Consider the following 24,663-nt stretch of genomic DNA (forward strand, 5'->3'; position numbering starts at 1 on the left):
GCTGTTCGTATTTGGAAATTCAAACAGGAAGAGTTTTCTTTTCCTAGACCACTTCTGTGGTTTGACCGGCCACAGGTTATCATTCTGTTGTGGATAATTGATAGAGTATTTACAGCAACAACAATTAGATGCTAATTGAAAGTAAGCAATATAAAGCAAACTTACCAACGTTCACCTTTTTTCAAGGGAGCTTGTGTTTAAAATAATAAAACAAACAAACAATACATGTATAGGCTTCTGATGGATTGTAATATGTGTTGTTTAAATATATATTTATTATCACAAAACACAATAATAACACAGTGGAAAGAGGGAGCAGTACTTGGATCTCCTCTGTACCACATGATGGCCAAATATCGTATTTGTTCTTTTCATTTAAAAAAGGGAAGGTCAATTATAAATGATCTGTTTTTTAATGAGGAGGCTGTCTGCTTTCCTGATGGTGATTAAGATGAACCTACCATAGGTCCCGTGCATGGAGGCTTTTGATTGTGCCATGGATCCAGGTTACTGGTTTCCTAAAATGCGTTGTCAAATCATGAAAACCCTATAAAACAATTGAAAGTCTTCCAGACTGCCCATGGAGGTTCATCACATTGTTGACTCTTATTACAGGTGTTTAAGGTGGTCCTTATCCAACCCGTATTTAAACAACAACTGCTATGATACATTAGCTGCCCATAGATTGTACTCTGGTAAACTTGGACAAGTGGCACAATTGCCAATACTCCACATACTTACTAAAACAAGATCCTTTCTTCTTGATGCAGTTTGGTTGTCTAAACAAAGGGAATTATGAATATATTGTACTCCTCGCTCATGCTGTGGTGGTTATGACACTTTGTGCTGCAGAAGGTCATTACACTGCATTAAAGACAGCTGAGCCATGAGGCTGAACACAACTTCTTTAAAGAAAGAAGTGCTTTTATCAGTAAGAACAAATCCCACAGAGTGGATACAAAAAAAGTATAATTGGAGCTGGTCAAGATGATCTCAGCTTTAAAATTGGCACAGGCTGTCTTTGGATAGGAATCATAAATGGATTTTCATGGACACCATAGCAAATTGTAACATTTGTGAGTGCTATTACATACCATCTGACATCAAACAGGCATAGCTAATTGAAACCTTCAGAACCTTTATTCTCTGTTTATTAAAATATATTTTAAAAGCTTGTTTTGATATGCTAGGAAAGTGACGCCATGTTAGTTCCAGAAATGTTGGAACACATGACAGAGGAGATAAAGGAGAAACTGACTCCACAACGAGTCCATTCGTTCTCGGATTGGGCACAGTTTATTTTGATGGCAGTTTAACTCCTCCAGGTAATCTAACAGATAGGATCCAGTCACCTCAGTGTCCATTTAATGGGATGTGTTTGACTTTCTCTAACGCTATTATGCTGTATATTTATACATCCTAGCCATGGTTTAATATGTAATTGTGGTGGTCTTATCCTTACTATATAACACCTTTTAAAAAGTACCACATAACCAAACAAAAAACAACTGGCAGTTGCAGTTTTGCCATTAATTAATTTCACAGTTATTATAGTTTTTTGTAATATTGTACATTTTAAAAGCTTCTATAGGATTGCAGTGCCATAGTTAAAATATACTGTAATCCCAGGGTTATTTTATAATTGTTAAAGGCCTGAAAAGGTAGTGGTTATTTTTGCTTTTGTTTCTTCCCATTTTTTTTTTTTTTGGGGGGGGGGGGGGGGGGGGGGGGGTGAGACGCATGCCTATGCCAAGACTTCTGCCCTTATTGTCCCTCTGTGTCACACTGGGTAGTGTACTGTAGTTTCATTACTCATATTCCTAATGTAGAGATAAAGACATTTAAATGTTTTGAAGGGAATAGCTTCTGGTGCTAAATGTATCCTGTCTTTTTTTTTTGCAGCATATACTGTGCAAATTCAGGTGGCTTTGTCATACTTTTTTCAGTGCTTTAGCTGTATTATCACCAAAGCACATCACACGCACACAAATTATGATTAAAACAAATGTGCCGTTGCAGGTATTGTTTTTATTAACCTTTAAATGTCTTAAACAAATGTCAGGATTATCTTGTCTCATAAAGTGCACAGAACATCAAAGCACGCTCTCTATTCCATGGTCACAGCATGCTTGAGTATGGCTGAGCTTTTTTTTATTCATGCCCTCATGATAATATATGTAAACCCTGACTTGAAGGGATCTGTCCCTGTGGATTCAAACCTGAGCTGTCTCAAACAAGCAAGTTAAAGCATGCCCTGGTAGAGACTGCAGCACTGGGTCTATTCAAGTGTGAAGTAAATACTGCCACTGTTTAGATAATGAATACATGGTCCTTTGTGTACCGAGATTATGAAAATCAGGGATCTCCAATGTAACATCAGAATCGCATTTGATTGTTTGTGGATTATTAAAAAATACTGTATTCACCCAGTCAGAGAGGATCATATTTAAATGACTACTGGAGACACAGTACACCAGACAAATATATAATGAAAGATCCCACACATGTTCATCCAGTTTAGGTTCTCCTTAGCATTTTTTCTGCAGCACTTTTAACATGTAGTCATGATTCAAACTTAAAGGGAGTGGGTCTGTTCTGCATCTGTGTTGGGTGTTTTAATAGTTTATCATGCTAGTACTGTTGTCGTGTGTTGTTTGAGGGTAAATTGTGCAATTGCTGTCACATTATCCTAAACTTAATTTACACTAAAAGATTTGTGTCTGGGTATTTAGAAGAAGGAAGTGTGGCTCCAGAGAGTGGAAGTGCAGTATAACGAGAGTTTGATTTGATTCTGCCTTGTCTTCTGATTTTGAATTTACGTTGAATAAGGCAAGAGATGGCCAAGTTTCAATTTAAAAGATATAGTGAAGTGCTCACTAGTAAAACAAAGGTATTTACTACTTTCCCTTGATGCTTTTTCAGATCCTGCTTCTTGCAAGTGATGTGTCCTATCCATTACTGTAACCCAGTCTTAAAACTATTTATTGCAGCTAAATATAACATCAGCTTAAGACTGCTCCCAGCAAAGAAAAGCTTTTGTGATCATGTATGTTTAAGGTTGTGCCCACATCAATAAACTGGGAGCCTTGGGTTGGTGTTTTGGTTTTTAAATGTGCAATTTTTTTTTGTCACATAGGAAAGAAAATCTTCAGAACGCACTGCCTTTTTTATTGTGTTTTTGACTGTAGATGTGCACTGATTGCAGGCTACTCCATTGAATGTCTTTCTACCACTTTCATTGTGATTCTCAATCATATCAGACTGTCACCCTCAATGACTGGTCCCGTTGACGTCAGACTCATAGCGGCAACAGAAAAAAACTAATTGACTTTGTAATTAAAATCGAGAAAATAAAAAAAAAAAATTAAAAAAAACTTTATGATTATCTTTTTCTACACTTGATGCACCTTGTAGTCACGGCTTTGTTACTTGTTATTACTTTAAGGCAACACATTGAAATGTGCAGGGAACAAAGCTAAGGAGGTGGAGACTTAATACATTTGACAGTTCCCCTTGCCTAATTTGCTATTTGTTAAATAACTAGATATGACACTCCAGCCCACTGTATTAGTGAATTAAACACCTCTACTAAACTATAGACATCACTGTGCTTTATTTCCACATAATTGTATAGTTCCATGCGTTAATGCAATCGTTTCTGTATATTCAATTTTTGTGTCGCGCATTTAAACAGCAGCTAGTTTCTGAATTGTAACTTCTTTGACACTTTATTAAACAAACTGTAACTTAAAACAACTGTTTTCTAACATATCATTATTACTCTTATTTGCTGGGTTATTAATAGAACCTTTGATTAAAATCTACCGGTGTTGCTTGTCAACTCGTACCGATAGCTCATGCCATTTATCCTGCATCGCTTAGAACAAAGAGCATTTTAAGCTTAACTACAGTCAAGCAACTACATGCGTTTGGCATAGGCAAGTATTACTGCAGATATTTGGTTGAGAATAATTGTTCCATGGTATCCTCTCATTATTTCAATGTCATAACAGTAAAGGTTATGTATTGCATGTCAACTACTTTTTTTATATCTTGTAGATGACAAATTTACTTCAGATCAGCTGCTGGCGTTTGCTGGTACACTGAGGGAAACTGCACAACTCTTTCAGTCAGATGAGATGCGTCCAGCTAATGATCCAAAGGAAAGGGACACAATGCATGTGCGAATGTTAAATGATGTTCTGCAGGACCTTGAGAAAAACTTTATCATTCCCCAAGCACCTCTGGGATTTTACAGGTAAGTGTCGAGAATGCAGGCAGAAATGCCTAGGTAATGATTAATACCTGTATGTATGTATAGTTTTGGAAATATTTATACTTTTCATATTCTGAGCACTCACTCCTCATAAATACACTGAAATTCAACTTTACATTCTGTGTCTAATGCTTTTTCTTGATATGAAATAACTAATACACAAGTTGATGGAATACACTTTTGGGAATTCGATGTTTGAGAATAGTGTTTCACTTTTTTTCAGCACACTTTTTGCAAAGATAGGGACAAAGACTCCTTGTCTAACGTAACACAGCACAATATATGTTATTTTCAAAGCTCAGTACATTGCCTTAAATAAATATTTGCAATACTGGTGGAAAAAAGGGGGAATCACATGTTATACATAATTACTGTAAACAGAGGGAAGATATAATATGCATTTAATACAAAAGCAAAGCAGACTTTTGAAAATTATACTGTGACAATGTACTCAAATACATTAAGCAAGTTTTAAACATGGGCCACTACAACAGTGTATATATGTAATTATACTTTTAAGGCATAAAACACGAGAAAGGCATCTTTAAAAGCAAAATGAACTTCATTTTAATGAAGTTAACACACTGATATTCTTTTTTGAATGTCCCCTTGAAGTGTTTTGTGTCCCTGGGATTTTAATTTTACTGCTAAGAAGCAGAAATGCTCAGAGCTAAACATCTAATTTACAAATCAACGGGGCTCATTTTTTAGTTCATTGTTTCTTGTACAAGTACTTCAGAGATACATTAGCAACTGGAAAAAAAAAAAGTCTAAATATGACATTAAAACCATTACCATTTCAAAGTGTGTTATGAAAATGTATTATAATGACAATATGCGTGTTAATTATGACACATTGTTCAGGGACATGTAAATGAAATGTAAATTAAATCAAAGATGACATTATATCCCCGTGGTCCATTGTGAAGTCCTAAATTTAGATGTAAATAGATGCTAATTTGCATTTGTTATCAAATCTCTATTCACACTAGAGAGGGAGGCAGACATGCAACCAGAAACACATTATTCTTCTTTAGATTCAAGCTTTTAATCAGATGTAATTGACTTGAATGCAAGAAGATTAATTAAAAGTGATCCAAACCCAGAGGGGTCCTCTTACTGTTGCTTAAAAGATGCCAAAGCATTGTTGTGTTTTCGCAGAGTAAGTTGTCAGGGTTTTAGTAATATTAAAAACAGCTTGAAACAATTCATATCAGAGATGTATAATATTGAAAATTATCCAGTATATGTTAATTATCTGCAAGTATTTAGAAACAAAGACACTTGTTTTTGTATATTTAGGAAAACAATACCTTAAATTGCAGCTTTTTTTATACATGTGCATGTATACATGTAAATATGGCATGACTAATTTCTGAAATTACAGCTAAAAGTACTATGCCTTTATATCCTGTCACCACACATACATGCCCACATGCATCTATTTCTATCACATAGCTCCATTAATCTGAATTTAGCATCATCACATCTTAAACTCACTGAAAAGGGAAAGGGCAATAGGCTCTCACTCAAACTCAGACACCGCACAAACCCTTGGAGTATTGATTACAAGGTCTTAATAATTCTCATCTCTGTACCTTCTAAAGCAATGACACAAGTGCAGAATTCAAAAAGGGACAAACTGCAGAAATCGGTATGGCTTTTAAACATGTTGTTTTGTTGGGGTTTTTGGGGGGGGGGGGGGGTTACATTTAAAACGGAGATTAGCAATATTATTGCTTTAACAAATCTGATGAAGTAATCAGCTGTATGTGAATGCCGCAGGTCTTGTCAAATTGCCTTGGTAAACAGCTTGATTTTAACATGCTGCTGCTAAAAGCACTTGATGAAAGATAACTCATCAAAATGAACACCCTGCCCCCTCTCATACTCTTCACATGACCTAGATAGCTTTCCAGGATTGCTATTAAATAAAACATTTAGGGTGTATCGGGGTGATGGTCTGGGTTTATCCCCATTCACTATCACATTATTCTCTCAACACTGAAGTCTTTAGAATGCAGGAAAACAGCATTGGTAGTTCACAGGTATAAATATTTATTGTGTCACTGGATAATTTACACACATTACAATGACTAAGATTTACAGGACAAGCTCACGAATGATCTTAATCTTAAACACACACACACACACACTTATAGTGCTTGGTTTATTTTAAATGTAAATAACATTAGTGTATTATCCATACACATTACATTAGCCTATGTAAAAATATAAATCTGCACATTAGGCATATACAGCTATGGTCAAAAGTTTTGCACCACCCTATAGAATGCGCACATTTTGCTTCACAAAGTCGAATGAAACCTGCTGAATAATGTTATGTTAATATATTGAATTACATACCGCTTTGTCCATATACTTAACGAAAACCTGACAAAAATTTTAAAAATTGACATTTCAAAATCTTACATGAAATTCTATACTACTATTATGGCATCCGGTAGACTTTTGCAACATAATTTTGTAATTTCTTGGGTTACATGATAAAATTGTCACAATTATGTTCAAGTCGGTTATTTTATTTCAATTATGTCTCAATCCTAAAATTGTAGGCGATGCAAAACATTGGGCAGTAGCTGTACAGCACTGTAGTAAATTAAGTGATTAACCTAGTGCAATTTCATTTTTCATTGGCCTGTAGGCTACCGGTAACAAATCATGCTGCATTACAAATACTATATAATGCTGTAAAGAAAAAAAACAAACAAAAAAAAAAAAAAAAAAACATGATGTTAAATTGAAACTAAACATTTTTAGCGCATTTTCTTTTACCTTAGCCTACTTAGTACATAAAACAGATCATGGTGACGCATTAACATGCTATGATACTATACAGTACCTCACATATACTGCACACACTTTACAGAAGTAGATAATTACAGAAATGTACGGATGGCTACAAGTAACACATAGCCTACCTACTACTTTTGTTTTCTTTTGGAATGAGTCAAACTTTCTTTTCTTTGCAAAAAGCAATTCAAGACTTCAAATTCAGAATATTGTAGTCCACGTCTTGCATTTCTTACCAGGGGAGTTCAGCAGTATTTCTGAGAGCTTCTTGCCCTTTTCCAGCCGATCGATTTCAGTTTGTTTAAACTCTGTAGAGTGTGTTTATATGCCTTCTTTTAATCATGGTCTTCATTGTAGTGATTTAGTAGCTACTTGTATCTGTTATTGGGTTTATTTTCATCCAGACAGTATAGTAGTCGTTTTTTTTTTTTTTTTTTCCAATGGCTCTCTTTGGATAATGCAATTCTTAGCATCACACTAAATGAATTATGATCTGGGACATATCTGAATGTAGGACATTACGGTGTCTGTAGAACAAGGGATACCTGCCTGTACTAAAAAGCTGCTAGACGCAAGTGAGGTTAAGAAAACCTACGTTCACTCCCCAGTAACTTGCAGTATTAAAATAAGACTTAGTCAAAGCAGATCAGCTATTCGGAAATACATGTGTCTTTGGCTGAAAAAATATGGCAGGAGATAGCTGATCGGGTTAATGTGGTGCTACTGTAAAAAGGGAGTTCATATACTACCAGAAGCGGTGGCAAAATGAACGTCAGAACAACACAGTACAGATGTTAATGTGAAAATTTGTCTCTAAGGGCATGTTATTCTAACATCACGATGAGTTTTCTGACGGTAAATAGCATTTATGCATCACCCGATGAAATACTGTCATGTTAAACACTATTACTGGCACGATAAAGGAGATGGTACCTTTTATGAATATGGACCTTAGGATTTTTAGACAAAAGGACATGTTAGCTTTTGCAATTTGCAATTTTTATTTCTAGAAAACAATTACATAATGTAAGTGTTCAGTATTCAGAATTCAGTTTGAGTTTGGTTTAGGGGTTTCTGTCTGGACTACAATGTCAAATGACCATCTAGAAGGAAGAGCAAGCTGCATTTGTATTGCTGGTCCCTTCTTTCTTTCTTTTTTGAATTAAAGTGTATATTTTTTCATTAAAATGAATGTGGTAGTGCAAGCAAAAGATACATACCTGAGCAGTATATTAAGAGAATGGTTTTTGTTTTAAGGAACATACTGTATGGCATGCAAATTAAACATAAACAAATAATAACAAAATGTAAGGAATGCCCCTGTCTATAGGTTGTTGTTTTGTTTTTGTTGTTGTAAGTGAAATCCTGTAGGCCCAGCAGCATTTATAAGGACATATTTATTGTAAGCAAAACATAAAATAAGAAAACTGTTTAATAATTTATTTTGTCTTTAAAAGGGTGTAGTAATCTGTAGAATCTGTGCTATTATTAGGCGTTAAGATGATAACAAAAATTAAATTTAGCAGGTCAATAGCCCTTGATGTAATCTACTGTGGAATGTTGAATGGGTTATAAATAGCTGATTATAGTACCACTCAGCAAGCCTTTAACTATACTTTAAAAATGAAACATTTTGATGAATGGCCCTACTTTCTGAAAAATTGATTTTTCATGTATTTTATAAATGTATTACATATTTAAAAACAAGAATGGATTGTAGGCCACACCAATACGGGCTGGGGGAATCAATCTTTATGTCTCTGGGAGGACCTCAGAACAAAACAGCCTTCAGATGTATTTAGTGCCAGAACCCACAGTGCAGTCATTTGTGGGGCAAAAATGAGATGCTTTTGGGACATTTTTCTTCACGCTTCAGCATTGAGTATTGATTTTTTTTTTTTTTAAATCAGTTGCAGAAGCCAAAGCGGAATAAATAAGGTAATTCTTCATCTGTAAAGAGGTTGGCTTAGGTTTAGTTTGCAGCCATGACCTTCAGACTTCAAACCCAGTTTAGATCGTTAAGGGTCCATTTATAATTTACAGCCTGTCTGTTTTATTGGGATAAAAGTGTTCTTTAACTTTCAGGTCCTTCTCTGGACTGACTTTTGAAGTGTTAAAGGACAAATTGAAGTCAATTAAACCAATTCTGAGCTCAAATGCAATTAAGGATGCATCACAAGCCATACTGCTTTTATTCTGTTTTCACAAAAAATGTTTAGGAATGTCCATTTAAATAAAACTTTGAAAATGTATCCCCAGTCCTGGCTGTAGACTTTACTACATACCGGGTTGACCTTCTGTGTAGGAATGGCATGGTTTTGAATCTACTTTTCTTCCCTGTTTGGTGATGGATTGAGTTTTAAGGTCCTTGCCTTCCTTTTAGAATCATCTAAGTGGTTATTCTTAATAGGATAGAAACTGCAAAACTATATACAGTAGCTTTTATAAATTAGATCAGTTTGCATAAAATAAAACAAACAACATACAGAATGGTTATAGTGTTAAGAAATTGTCTAAGAACTTATACATAACAAGAATCTTTCATTTCAGAATGCTGTAAAAATTAAACGGCTGCATTATTCTGTACTTGATTCTTGCATTTTGTGGTGTCCCTAGCCCATCTTTTTCATTTCACATTTATACATACTACTAAAGGATTCCCAATGGCAAAGGTTTGGCCTTTATATTGAATAAATGGCACCATAAAACATGGAAATAACACAGGTCATAAAGTGGTGATGCATTTTTTGATTGAATCTACCCCAATACACTGATGTTACTTAGTAATTACGGTAATACCATTTATTTATTTTTATTTGCTATTCTGGTTTAATATTCCGGACATTTTTCAACAACATACATCAAGCTATGAGGGTGAGGTACTGTTCACAGCTACCTAATTATATCGAAACCAGCATTGTGTTGCATGTAACCACTGTCTCTAATGAAAAAAAAAAGAGATGTATCATTTGGATAGAAGCCAGGATATAATATGGTAATTGAAAAAACAGTATATTGGTGTTGTATACAGAAATCGGTTTATTTTGACAGTTGAAGATTGTCTTCCTGTATCTGTTACTCTATTACTGGATGCCCATCCCTAGCTAATAACATTTGAAAAGCTGAAAAATAACACCACAGCAAATGTATAGTGTTTATTTTTTCTTAGTTTCATTTTATATAGGCTCTACAGTAGAAGTGGCAAATGATACCACTAGTTACATTTATCTATACATTGCATTCCATTATCCTGTACTCTTATCCTAGATCTATAACAAATTATACATTCGTAGAATTGTTATAATACAGTAGGCCTGGTCTAGTCTTTGTTTTATGTTTTTGATACTTATATTTAATCAAAAATGATTAATAGAATTATGCATTTCTTTATCTTTATGATACCACAGTTCAGATTAAGCATTAGATCAATTTGGACTGTCAGTGCTTGGATTAGCAAGAGTCAGTGGTATATATTGCTATTATTATTTTAGTTTACAATTCTTTAGCTTTTATTTGACATACACTCTATCTATATTAACGTGCAATTTACAAAGTCAGGTCAAACAGTTTCACAGCAAAAGTCCATTTGTCAATAGATTCTTACTGTATAATATATATATATATATATATATATATTATATATATAATCTGATATATATATATATTATATATATATAACTGATTGAAAACTGCACTTTTGCTATTCCACAATCTTTTTTTGTGAAGAGGAAGTGAGTTGAATAAAACAAAGCAATAAAGCTGTCTGGAACTTCATCTGCCCATCAAACTGAAAGCTTTTGTTTTACCAACACTTATTCCTTTGAGTCTTGCTGTCAGATAAAACTGTTTGAAAACATAGAAGGCTTGAAGAAACAGTGAAGGGTTTTTTTTTTTTTTTCTTTGGCAGGTACTTTTTAATAGACAAAGAAACCTCCTAGCATAATAGAACAAATGGGACAATCATTGGGGAATCACCAGATTTGAAAGAATAATGAGGGATTATGGCATTCACAGATCTCAGTGCCTGTATACAAACCCTGCTTTATACAGTGAAATTGTTTTGCCAACTCTGATTATGCATACCTGATGGATCACAGCCGCCTATAATTTTCACATAAAACTCTTCACACAGTAGTTCCAATGTCAGAAAGGTCAGTTTGGGCTTGATTTACATTCACGTTGCATGTTTCCCTGTGACCACCAGAACTCATATCATAAATTTATAATTAGGCCTTTAATGTCCTTTTGCCCTTAAGGCATCACAAGTGTGGATCTGAATGAACAGATGGAGCATATAAACAGCTCCAGATATAAAGATGTTTCATTTTTAAAAAACAGTCAGTAGTCAACCTAGTTATGACATTTGAAACTTCTTTGGTCATCCACTGCAACTACTGTATTGCAATTTCCCTTCTTATTCCAAAGTTTTGAATCACTTTTGAATATTGAAAACAAAGTACAATAGATACTGCTTATTAGCAACCTCACGGTTCCCAGCAAAAAGTGATTATTAACCGAACGTTGTTGTATTTTGCTTTTATGAGGACTGAAGTCATTGTATTTTGTATCTTGCTCTTAATTTTACTGTAATTCTTGATATGTTTTTTTTTTTTTTTTTTGTATGCTAGGTAAGGGCATCTGCTAAGAAATAAATAAATAAACATTAATAATAATAATAATAATAATAATAATAATAATAATAATAATAATAATAATAATAATAATGTGAAAAGCCATATTTTCAAGTCTATGTATATGGAAAAACGATAAATACTATAGTTGTAGAAACAGCGCACTGAAAATACTTGTCTTGGTTCGTTACAGATAGTGTTAAAAAATGAACACGAAAAACACCAAATATCAGAACAAAGTATTGTACACACAGTACTACAACAACGTACTATCAATATCCTTAAAAACAGTAAACAATTTGTATACAGTACTTACGTTTAACAGAAACATCATTTTAAAAGAAGTACGCCCAGTTGTCCAATGTTTGTTTATTTTACGATTCGTCACCTCCAGCTGTAATTCATTCTCAATTTTGCGTGCGGCTTCGTAACCAATTTCAAAATGAGGGATACAACAGATTTTGAGATGCCAAACTTTTCTGCTACCCTTACTTGTTTAGCACCGTGTTCACGTAGTGCCTCCAAACTCTGAACTCTATCGGCTATAGAAAGGTCTGCATGTTGTGAAGCCATAATGACAGACGACAATCATACTCTATAAATGTACATCTGCGTTATGAAAACAGATACAGAAATAGACGCTGCGATGTGTGGGCGCGATGTATTCGTGTGCGTGCCGTAGCCATAGAAATTGTAAAAAAAAAATGTCATTAAGTGGCAGACAATTGCTAATATCCGAAATCCATTAACATTAAAGTTTATGGAATGGGATTGGTTACAGTGAAGATGTTGTTAATAAACGAAAGTTGTCTTTTTCACGGATGCTAATAACCGGCATGTACCATTTTTTCATTTGATTCTCATTAGTGGTCAGCGTCTAAGAAAGGTGTTTTGTGACGCAAAACATTACAGAAGATTCTAGCTAAAATGTTAACGTAGGACAAAATGTTTTAATAACAATGGGCTTGGTTGTAGCTTGAAATTCCAAGACTACGATTTAGTCTTGTAAGTTTCACTTCAGCAAGTGATTTCTTCAGAGATACACAAGCATTAATTGAGCTGCCCAGTTACTATGGTCCTCATATGAAAGTGTAAAGATCATTCACGTGAACGGCAGGCAGTATTTGAACATGTGTATTGATTTGTTATTAGCTTCTTGGAAGTGACAGATGGTTTTAGGTTTTTAAGCTTTCAGAAAATTCTATAGTATATATATATATTATATATATATATATATATATATATATATATATATATATATATATTACAACCCAAGTATGAATCTCTATTTGTAGAAATGAAATAGAGAATAGAGTGTGAATCGTGTTCCTCCAAAAGCGTTAAGGTATTTCTCTGTGCACTCTGATTGTTAAACATAAAGTCTCTTTTCTCTGTTTTCAATAGAAACATTTTGTATGCTTTGGATGAGAGGACACCACAGTTTTCAATATTAAAAGAAGCTCAAGATCGAGGGAAGCCGAACCATCTCAACAAGACAGTAAACATGGTGCTAAACTGCATGAACTCAGCACAAAAGCACATAGAGACAGGACTGGACCTCTTTGAAAACGTCCCCAAAAGGAAGAATTGACAACCTGGGCTGTGTCTGATCGGGAAGAAAGCAGATACTGCCTACTGGGTAACATGTGTCTTTGATAGTTAAAGATGCTGTATCACCCCTGCATGAACTATACAAATGTCAACAGGGCTAATACATTTACAAGACCACCTTTACCACACATGGGGTATATATATATTATATATATATATATATACTATATATATATATATATATATATATATATATATATATATATATATGTATGATTGAATGGTGGTAACTGGAGATTTGGTGTATATACAGGGTGTTAATAATTTAAGTGACTTCATAGAATCGATGAGGTTTGTGGATTGCTGTGAAGTCACATTCTTTATGTCATTGGGTGGATATGGATCCAAGTTTATACAATTGCTGTGTTTTCTAAAACTGAAAGCCCCGAATGTCAACAGGCACTTGAAAAAGTGAAAAATATGAGCATGGAAGGGGTGGATGTGTTTTTAATGCACAGCATCCCTTTGTCTGAAGTGATAGTTATAGAAAGAAAGATATGCTTTCCCCCTGCTTTTTATGTTACATATCATATAGTCATTGAGTTGAAAAGTCTACAAGCAGCCAATTTAATGTAAAACCATTAAACAGTCAAACTAATATGGCAGCTAAAGATATTACACACCGGGCCACACTCATACATAACTCTGCCATAATTGATGTACTGTAAGAAACTCACCCCCCCCCCCCCCCCCCCCCTCCCCCATATCTATTCAATATATTTTAATTATTGCAGTACTATTGAGGGGTGTACACATGTTACACTGTTGTTGGCTTCTTTAACAATAGTCTAGAACAGTTTCATGGATGTATTTTATTCATAAGGAGGAACTTTTTTTAAGTAACTCTTGACTTCAAGCTTTGTGAATAGGGTTGTATGAGCCGAGTAATAGCGTAAATAAGCTGGGTTCATATTGAATTATTGCTGATCAAAGCATTGTAATGCATTGTGGTTTCTGATGCATGGTATGCTGAATTAATACACAAACCCCAATCATATTGTGCCTTATAGTCCAGCAGTACATTACAGGACATGCTGTGCACAAGGACATCAATAGGCTGTTGTTGCTCACTACACTTAGTGGAGAGGGTCTAAATCAGTAACACTTTTTCCTAGTTCTTTGTTTTGTTTTTAGTCGTTGGTACCACTGTTTTAATTTTAACTACGTTTGTGTACTAGTTTAATGAACTGCAGTCTAATGGTTGTAGCATTTTTATTGCCATGACACTTATTACTCACAATACTGTATTATTTATTTAATGAAAAATAAGTGTGAATAAGTGGTAGGAAGCTCTACTTGCTAAGAAAAAGATAAGAGTGTATTGTCTCATTTGACCAAGTGTAGGGTTCTGAAATAAAAATGAACTACAGAAGTGACAAAATGCAGTAAAAATTCTCCTAAAATGATACCTGCTAGCTTTAGGAAACGTTGCTCAATTAACATGTACTGCATAAGACATTTCCCACGTTGTTATATTAAACACTATACACTATGTTTTGTACAAACATTTGACTTGTTTTGCACTTCTAGTTTTAAATGTGTAGTTTTGAAAGAAACACACTATTTTCATTTCAAGAAACATATATTTCCATTTCAAGATTTGACATTTGGTACTACACATGGTTAAAGAAAGTCATCAGTTTGCTTGCCTTGCTATCCAGGAACTTGTATTGTTTTGCTTCCTACTGTAGGTCATTTCATCCCAGCAATGTCTTTGGTATCAAAGCCTCTTACTGGCTCCAAAGCATTTTAGCCATTAGGGGAAGGAGCTGGTTTCTTTAACCTAGTGTAGTTCCAGATTTCATGTCTTAGACTTAATTGCTTAAACATGTGTTTCTTTCAAAACTGCACAATTTATTAAATGGATGTTCAATGTGTGGAAAACTGTATGGATTTTTTTAAAGCTACAAGCACTTTAATCAATGATTCCACAATAAATAAATAAATAAATAAAACAATCTGAGCCCTGGTTAGCCACATTTACATGTTTACGATGACAAATGAAAGGGGAGGAGGTGGTTCTACCTTTTTGTTATGCATTTTGTATGTAAATGAATCACACAGTCAGACAGTTAAAATAATATAGAAACAGAGATCAACTTATAAACAACATGTAACAAGCATTATATCAAATATTTCAGACAGAATGATTTATCACTTTGAAGACCAACCATTTGAGTGGGGATGCTTTCCAGCTTTAAGATAACCTGTCAAGTTGTGCATCTTCAAAATGTATACAAACCTAAAAGTTATTTCACTCTGTATAGTTTGTCATTTATTATACAGTATTGCTTCCATTGATCTGAACTGTCACATCTACAGTAAACCACATACAAATAATTCAGTAATGAGGTTGTACCTAGATATTAAGTTCCTCTACACCATATTCAGTGAATGTCTATCTCTCTGTATATAGCAGTTTAAGAAGACATTTATAGTAATTGTAAATAAATACAAAATCGTTATTACTGTACAGTCAGTGGCTATTTTTTTATTGAATCTGTGAATTGCATGAGGTGAAATATGATATTTTCAGAAGACAGCATAGGTGTCTGGCATGTTGTGAGCAATTTGTATAAAACATTTCCCTGCCATTCCTGTTCTTATATGTAGCCTGTATACTATGTTCTTATTGTATTCATGTTTTATCCTCCTTGCTGTTGAAGTCTTTATTTTTTAATTCAGGGAGACTATCTTTACACTGAGCTTTTAAAAAAAGCAATACTATATGTGCCTTTAAATCAAAATGAAAAATGCTTTAAAATGTGGGGTTTTAGCTAAGAAAGATGAATTGTACCAAATTTAGAATTGTTTGTGATTCTGCCTTTTAAGATGTCATTTCACTGGAACCAAAAAACTAAAACAATTAAACTTTCAAATAATTGGGTTTATTAACATGGAGTTAATTACAGACTTGAGCCTAGTAGTGTGTAAATCTGTAATTAAATGTGCAGTAACCAAGGCTTTTAGAACAGCTTATTACATGTCATTAGAACATTACTTTACTTTCACTGAGACTCAGCTGAAGCTAAGTTCACTGCCTGCTTTATTGGTAACATGATGTGATGCTGCTGTACCCTTGTGTGTTAGGTGTCCAGGAAGTGAACAAAGATAAGTACTACTATGTTTAACATTGTGGTAGGATAAATTGGCTTCACCTGAGTTAAAATAAAGGTAGAGGTTAAATAATTAATATAGAATGTCAAGCCAAAATATTTACTGTGGTCGCAGGCCATCATCTACACCAGTGGTACTCAAGTCTGCCCCTCGTGATCTAATCCAGTCTAGGTTTTTACTCCAAGCAGATTCTAATGAAGTTAATTGAAGCTGCTAAGAGGCAATTAACTAATTTAGGACCTGGTTGGAATAATGACCAGGACTGGAATTGATCTCGAGGGCCGGAGTTGAGTACCAATGATCTACACTACACAATGACGACAATGGTAAGAAAGGTCTTGGAATAGCATTAAATACAGTCAGTTGTATTTTTGGCCAGACAATAGTGCACAAGTTTGAAATGCTGGCTGCATAATTGATAATCTGTACAACATTCATGCCAGACACCAGATTGTATTTGACATGTATGCCAGAAATTAAAATGGGTTATTAATTAAATATAAAAAATATTTTGCTCATGATTAATCTTGTTATATAACTCATTTGAGTTTACTTTTGATTTGCACTTGACTTGCTTACTGTTGCTAAGCGATACAGGGGAATGAAAAAAAAAAAAAATCATCTCCGAAGCACCTGGGGATTCACCCAGCCCGAGGTTAAAATCACATAATAGAACCTGTGTGAAATATCCAAGTAAAATCTTGTATTATTTGAAGCAATATCATGGTGTGGACCGGAGCACAACCTAGAAGACTAAAAACCAAAAAGTTAAATAAATAAATAATAATAATTCTATGGTACATACTTGGCAATACTTTTCTGAATACTGGGTAATATAGTAGTTCAAGTTCCAGTCTAGCAAATACAAAGTGAAAGAAGGACGGTGTCTGAAATGTTCAATGTCTGGTACTGCACCTCCAGATTGACAGGTGTTCACTAGAATGTATTTTTTTTTTTTTTATGTTTGTTAGACCATTTCCTTTTAATAATGATATGAATTGGGAAGTATGAAAATGCCACCATGCAATTTATCTTCTTGAATAAGTATTCTTGTATTCCTGCCACCAGCAACATTTCCTAGCCATTATTTGAATTTGAATCATGTTTGATACCTGATAGTTAAATTTGGTGATTGAAAATGTATTTGCATGTTGTATAATTTAGAGAAATGAAAGGTGTTAAGGAATGTACTGGAAAGTGTATAGTGCTGTGCTATTTTGAATAGAAATTGAACTTTTCAACATTTTTCTGTCAGAAAAAAAATATTGTCATAATTTGCTCATAGACTTTATTTTCAAATACAGTACATTTAAGAACACGTAGGTACAATACACATGTCCTTTTTGACTTTTCATCATATTTCCAACCTAGTTCTGTTGCTGTAATATAGTATAAAGATGTGTGTCATTCTGCTCTATTGCTATACCACCAAGGAAGTGGAACCAAATATTTGAATGTAATAATATGACTATTCAAGAACCAGGAACCAAAGACACTTGGCAAAACAACACAGACTATTGAACAAGAAACTGTAAATTATGCAAAAGAGAAGACATATATAACATGAAATCATTGAAACATGATTACAAACATCATAAAAATGTAAGGGAAAGCGTATTTATTTATTTATTGAGTTTGTTTCTCGGAGTAGGGATAGTCTACAGTCTCATCTTTGGATCATAAATTTCTCAAAGAAATAAAGAAAGAGAAGACTCAAGCACATTCTTCAAGAGTTAACTAGTGCTTTAGACATCCTTACAGCAGACACAGTGGCAGCACCTGCAATATTCTTGTTAAAAAATCTATGGGATCAGCTTGTGATGTAACTAATTTACAAGCACAAATACTGCATCAATATTGATATTTCTCAGGATTTGGTCATTCAATTACAGTTTTGCAAAACAACTAAATCATTGTATATGGGATGTTTTTATTCTGCTTTTGAGATGAATGTTGATTTTTTTTTTTTTTTTTTACATACAGTATGCAAATCAATAGAACCATATATTTTAACAGAGGTTTGTGTAACATTCTGTTTTGCAAACCGGTAAACATGCTTTCTAGATGCAACTAGAAAACACTTTTGTTTTGTTCTCAGATTAACTATTCAGTAGACCTCCCAACTGCCAAACCTGGAAATGGATAAGGAAAATAACTAAAGTACATTAATTTTATTAAAGCAAGCTTATCTTGCATCCAGTGTTTCTCACATTCTTTAAACAATCATTACTCTCCCTCAATTTAACATCTCCAAGCCCACAGTAACTGGGATTATTGCCTGTTACAAACCCCTTTCTGTCAGTAGGTTCAGTAATAACAATTTTAGCTATGATTGCGGTGTTTTGCTCTGATAGGCTTGTATTGTATTCTACTGTCTAGATCAGTCCACCAAGACTCAATTGAATTGTTAATATAAATATTGTGGGACTTTTCTTGTCAGCTCGTTTTTCCTCCTCTTCTGGTATATTAACTCTCAATTTTTCTTTCTGCAGTGTGCGATTAATTATATAGTAAACTCTGTTGTGGGATTCCTGTGACTCAAACTTCCTTACAAGTGAGATTTGCATCTTTTCCTATAGTGCAGCCAATAGTAAAAGCAATAAAGACAACGTCTTGTAAATACATGACTTATGACATCAGCATACAAATGCTTTTAAATGTATTTACTAGAGGTGTTACTGCGATATTTGCAATTTTCTAAATTTTAAGGCAATAATGTTGATGTTTCTATAAACTGTGCAATACTGACAGCTTGATTTATCTAGGCATATTAATGTTGTTTTGCAATTTGTGTTTTGTAAAATTGTATGCATTGTGTGAAAGTTTTATGGAAATGTTAAGCTAATACATTTTTCAGTAAATTCTCGATCATTTCCTTTGTGTGTTATTTTCTGTAAATCGGAAATTCCTTGAATATTTCTGAAAAAAAGAAACGCCACCTCAAGATGTTACAAAGTTATTTTAGGAAGTAGTTTGCATTTGGTTTTACTACAGATATGTGATCCAGTCACCTGAATGTAATCTAGTCCTAGGATGTGTCTGATTGTAAAAAGAGCTGCAATCCAACAGATGGGTTTCCATTGAATTGTTTTTTTCAGATATGAGAGTAGCAACACTTTACTCAAAAGGAGTTGTACATTTTTGGGACCCCATGGTTTAAGAAACTAGCAACTTCTTATTCATCAGTTTCTCTGCATCTGTCAGCTACAGGAGCACTTTGAATATAAATACACTTGAAGTTTCGAGCTTGTGGAACAGTACATTATAGAATGCAAAGATTGTATAATAACAGACCTCATCAATTCAGTGAAGTGATCATATCGAAACAAAAGGTTTAAACAAAACAAAAAAGCCTAACTGAAGAACCGGACCGTTTACTAAACACACTTTTCACTCTGTACCTTACCTCTGACCAGAGAGGCCTTCACAGACTTTTGGCTTCCACACAGACAACACGCAAACATTTACCCTGCTTTTGTACCTACCTGCTTAATCAAAGGGAGGTGTCCCTCACTTTTGTGGCATTCTGGGAGATGTAGTCTTGCACCAAAAAACCCTGGACTACATTGTTTCTCTTTCCTCCCTCTACTTTCACCCCCCTTGGACCTTTCCACATTTTATTGTGTTACAACATGGAATCAGAATGGATTTAATTAAGAGGTTTTGCCACTGATCAACACAAAAAAAGTCCATAATGTCAAAGTGAAAGATAAAATCTACAAATTGTTCTAAATTAATTACAAATACAAAACAGAAAATAATTAATTGCTTAAGTATTCACCCCCTTGAGTCAATATTTGGTAGAGGCACCTTTGGCATCAATTACAGCCATGAGTCTATTTGAATAAGTCTCTACCAGCTTTGCACATATAAACACTATAATTCTTGCCCATTCTTCTTTGCAAAATTGCTCAAGCTCTGTTAAGTTGGATGGGGACCTTTGGTGAACAGCAATTTCCAACTCTTTCCACATATTCTCAATTGGATTGGGGTCTGGGCTTTGACTGGCCAACTCCAGGACATTGACCTTTTTGTTTTTAAGCCACTCCAGTGTGGCTTTGGCTGTATGTTTGGGGTCATTGTCCTGCTGGAAGATGGATCTTCTCAAGTCCCAGGTCTCTTGCAGACTTCAGCAGGTTTTCCTCCAGAATTTCTCTGTACTTTGATGCATCAATTTTTCCCTCTATCTTCATGAGCTTTCCAGGCCCTGACGTAGAGAAGCAACCCCATAGCATGATGCTGCCACCACCATTCTTCACGGTAGGGATGGTGTTCTCAGAATGATGTGCGGCGTTAGGCTTGCGCCAAACATAGCGCTTAGCATTGAGGCCAAAAAGCTCTATTTTGGTCTCATCAGACCATAGAATCTTCTTCCACTTGGTCTCAGAGTCTCCAACATGCCTTCTGGCAAACTCTAGTCGAGATTTGATCTGATTTTTTTTCAACAATGGCTTTCTTTTTGCCCATAAAGGCCAGTTTTGTGACGCACCCGGGCTATTGTTGCCGTATGCACAGTGTCGTTTCCGTACTTTGATGCGGCCAGCTGACTGGCTACAGCCCTTTCGAGAGGGGCTTAAGGGCAGCAGAAACCGAGTCAGAGTCCAGGGACAGGTTGAGAGTGTGCATAATGGAGGGAGCAATATCAGAAACAGAGATGGACGAGGTTAGTTGGCCAGGGGTCCAGGAGGCATGTGGCGGTAGTTTTTTTCAACAGTAAAGCAACAAATACATTGGACTCTAGGCCCTTTTTAGACCTATACCAGATACAGCAGCAATAATGTCAGGTAATGATTTGCACGTATCTTCTGTTTTAAAAAAAACATAAATATGTTTATGAAAAGCACAACCAAGTATACTGTTGGAATATTAAATATACTGTATAGTAACATGTGGCAAAATAAATACCCTATTTAAAGTTCTTGGAACTTTTTCAAAGGACCTCCTTCAAATGCTCTCATGAACTTCAAATGTATAGTACAGATTTTGCATAAGATCTTTCTGCTTTCATAACCAATGAATTAACAGATCAGGTAATGTTCAGGAATATACATTAATAAACACCATGTCCCTTTTAAGAAATGCACTTAATTCATAACCAAAGGAAGTTATCAAGCTGTAGACAGACAACAACATTTCTAAGATAAGTTCTGACCTTTCTAATATGTCAGACCAGACTGCATTTAACAACACTCCAGATATCTGGAATCACTGTAATATTGCAGGAACAAAATCGAGTTGTGGATTTTCATTTTGGTCTCTCTTTTGATCCAGTTCACTGAACAATAAAAAGAAAAATCTCTGCTTGCAGATAACAATGGAGTCTTTCATTTATGCAAATCAAATGGACTCAGATTTAAAAATTTCTGTTAATAAAACCCGTGGAGGGCTTTAAAAATTTAATAGCAACTAGTAAAGATCCTTTATTTAATGTGGCATTTCAATTTATATTCACGTTAAAACCATATAAAAGGATTTAAGTAGGGCAGGCTCTTTATGATGCAATATGCTTTTTGTTGCGTGTGATTTGCTCAACAAATGAGCTGTTCTAAGACTATCTAAACCAACATAAATTAAAAATGTCTAAATGGATCACTATTATTTCACATACTACACAGTGGAAAGAGTCATGGTCATGTTTGGAGTTGTCAATTGCAAAAGGAAATGTATGTGTGATACGCTGAATGTTTCACGTATTACATCAATCATGTATTAGTACGTCTGTCTGGCTAAAGAAACTGAAAGCAACATAAAAAATACTGTCCTTGTAGGTACTCTATCCCTCTGGTATTATCCTACATAGAGAAATATAGCAGAAAAACTAAATGGTGGCCAGACTTCTTGAAATGGTATGGTGTTGTTAATTCATAGGAATATTTCATGACATTTTTTTAAGGATTGTGATTATAAATGTAGAAATACATTATATATTTTCTTAGGTTAAAAAGCTCTTTATAAATGAGAATAAACTAATACATCATTGCTAATACACTTGATACATTTCATGAACAGCAATTTGTTTTTATTGTAAATAAATTGCATAATTCCAGGGCAATTCCATTATGTCCATACAAATCCTCCTACCTGACATATTTAGTATATTTCTTGTATTATTTTTTTTTTAATTATTTTTTTTAGCAAGTCAGATAGCTATAGATATTATAGATATCTATTATATATAATATATATATATATATATAATATATATATATATATATTATATATATATATTATACTATATATTATATATTATATATATTATATATATATTAAACTGGACCTTGAAACTAAGAAAAGTATTTACGTAATTTGTTTAATATAACTCCACTTAGAAACGTCCAACACGTGACACGCGCATCCGCTCGTCCACGAGTCATTGCCCTATGCCTATGGGCGAGAGTAGAGGGCTGCCTGTATCCAGCCAGGTGAATGAAATTGATAAGAGAGGAAGCAATGATGGCGGCGACCGCTGCAGAAGAAATTGGTCAACTCTACCGTAATTCTGAATATAAATTCACGGCATTATCTCTTAAAATTACAAGGAGAAACCAGGACAGGACCTGGAAGTTGAGGTTTATTTACCTGCAGTGTTGTGAGTATCGAACACGTACCAATGTGCACAATCAACATGTATGTATAAATATGTTTCCGTAAAAGACGTTCATACCCAGAATACAGTTTCTAACCTCGTTCGTTTTTGCAAAAATTCCTCCTTGTGCCGTTTAGGGAAAGACCAAATATGATTTAACAAGCACCCCTGAATTTTAAATCGATAGCACAAGCTTGCAACGAACAGTGACGTAATTAATACAATATAAGAAGAGTTGCAGTGCGTTTAAAAACTAAAAGCATGAAACCTCTAATTACATTTTCTTGTCACGTATTTATGCTACCACATGTATTGAATATACAGTCTAGTTAAAACAACAGCAATGATGTCCAGTTCACTTGAGATTGATATTTAGTGAAGCACCAGTCATTCGTGCAAGTGAAAAAAAAAGCGCTTTGAAAAGTTCTGTTGCCTTGCACATTCAATCCCATCTTGAGTGACCTTGGCTTTATATATATATATATATATATATATATATATATATATATATATATATATATATTACAGGGAGTTTAAGTTAATTAGCTTGAATTACATGTTGCTGTACAAGGACAAATGACCATTACATGTCTTTATGGTAATGTACAGAAATAGTTACACCTGCGTGTAAGAAAACTCCTGAAACACAATAATAATAATTAATAATAATAATTACATAATAATAATTAAAAAATAATAATGATTTCCTACTAAATTAATCTCTGCAATGTTCACTTGGCAGTCCCTTTGGCAATCCTAGAAAAGTGACTGAGCTTCGGTTACCATTACACTAGCCCATGTAAATAATAATCCAGTCTATTTGTCTATCTGTCTAAATGAGTTAACAAGGGTTGGGTTATAGTTTCTCCTAGTGGTTTCACCTTACTGCGAATTTGATTTTTAGGTACAGTTGCATTTCTGAGAGGGCTTGTTCAGTAAAATCATTTTCATATCAAACACACCTGTGCAGTATACAGTACACGCAGCCAATAGTATCTCAATGTATTGTGTACCAGGGGTCAATATAATTCAAGACTGTTGCATAGAGAGTGATGTCATAACTGTTTAATATAACTCAATAACATTTCTGGATGGAAGCAAAGCAGTATTTTCCCATTGCATCCTTCAGACGTGTTTTCCTTCCACAGCAGCAGTTGATGTAATGGCAAAATAAGCCTTATCCTTAATTACAATTACACTGAAAGTTAAATAGTGAGGCCAGTGTTTTCTTTTTGTTTATAAATAACTCAATATTGTTCCAAAACTAAACTATTAGAGCAGCCTTTCCTCTTAAGAGTTATGCCTTAACATTTGCCAGCTATATTTAGTAGTAATTATAGAATCGAAAATATGCATAAGCGTTTAGTCCTCACAGGTATAGAGAATAGTTTTAGGGCAGAGGACTAATTAATGGTTTGTATAATGAATTAGAATAGATTGAATCATTATTCAATCTCCTGATGTGACTAGAGTCTGAAGCAAAGGTTATATTGACCAAAGGTAGGTAGCTATAATGTGGAGATAGTCAGCTAAATTGTTAATTGATGATTAATTAATTGATTAACATGTTTAAATATTTTCAGTAAAAGTACTAGTGAAGTTTAGTGTCAAGAAGTAGTGCTTGATAG

General features: G+C 34.3%; 1 protein-coding gene across 1 annotated transcript in view; it reads left to right on the plus strand.

Annotated features, from left to right (window-relative positions):
* Positions 1-13,443, plus strand: part of LOC121322539 (inactive N-acetylated-alpha-linked acidic dipeptidase-like protein 2) — a 300,815-nt gene extending 287,372 nt beyond the window's left edge. The window contains exons 13-14 of the mRNA XM_041262641.1: positions 4,060-4,258; positions 13,126-13,443. Coding sequence (XP_041118575.1) covers positions 4,060-4,258; positions 13,126-13,312 — 386 coding nt within the window. The 3' untranslated portion in view covers positions 13,313-13,443. The remainder of the gene's footprint in view (positions 1-4,059; positions 4,259-13,125) is intronic.
* The last annotated feature ends 11,220 nt before the right edge of the window (positions 13,444-24,663 follow it).

Source organism: Polyodon spathula, chromosome 11 (assembly GCF_017654505.1).
Source record: "Polyodon spathula isolate WHYD16114869_AA chromosome 11, ASM1765450v1, whole genome shotgun sequence".
Lineage (NCBI taxonomy): Eukaryota > Metazoa > Chordata > Actinopteri > Acipenseriformes > Polyodontidae > Polyodon > Polyodon spathula.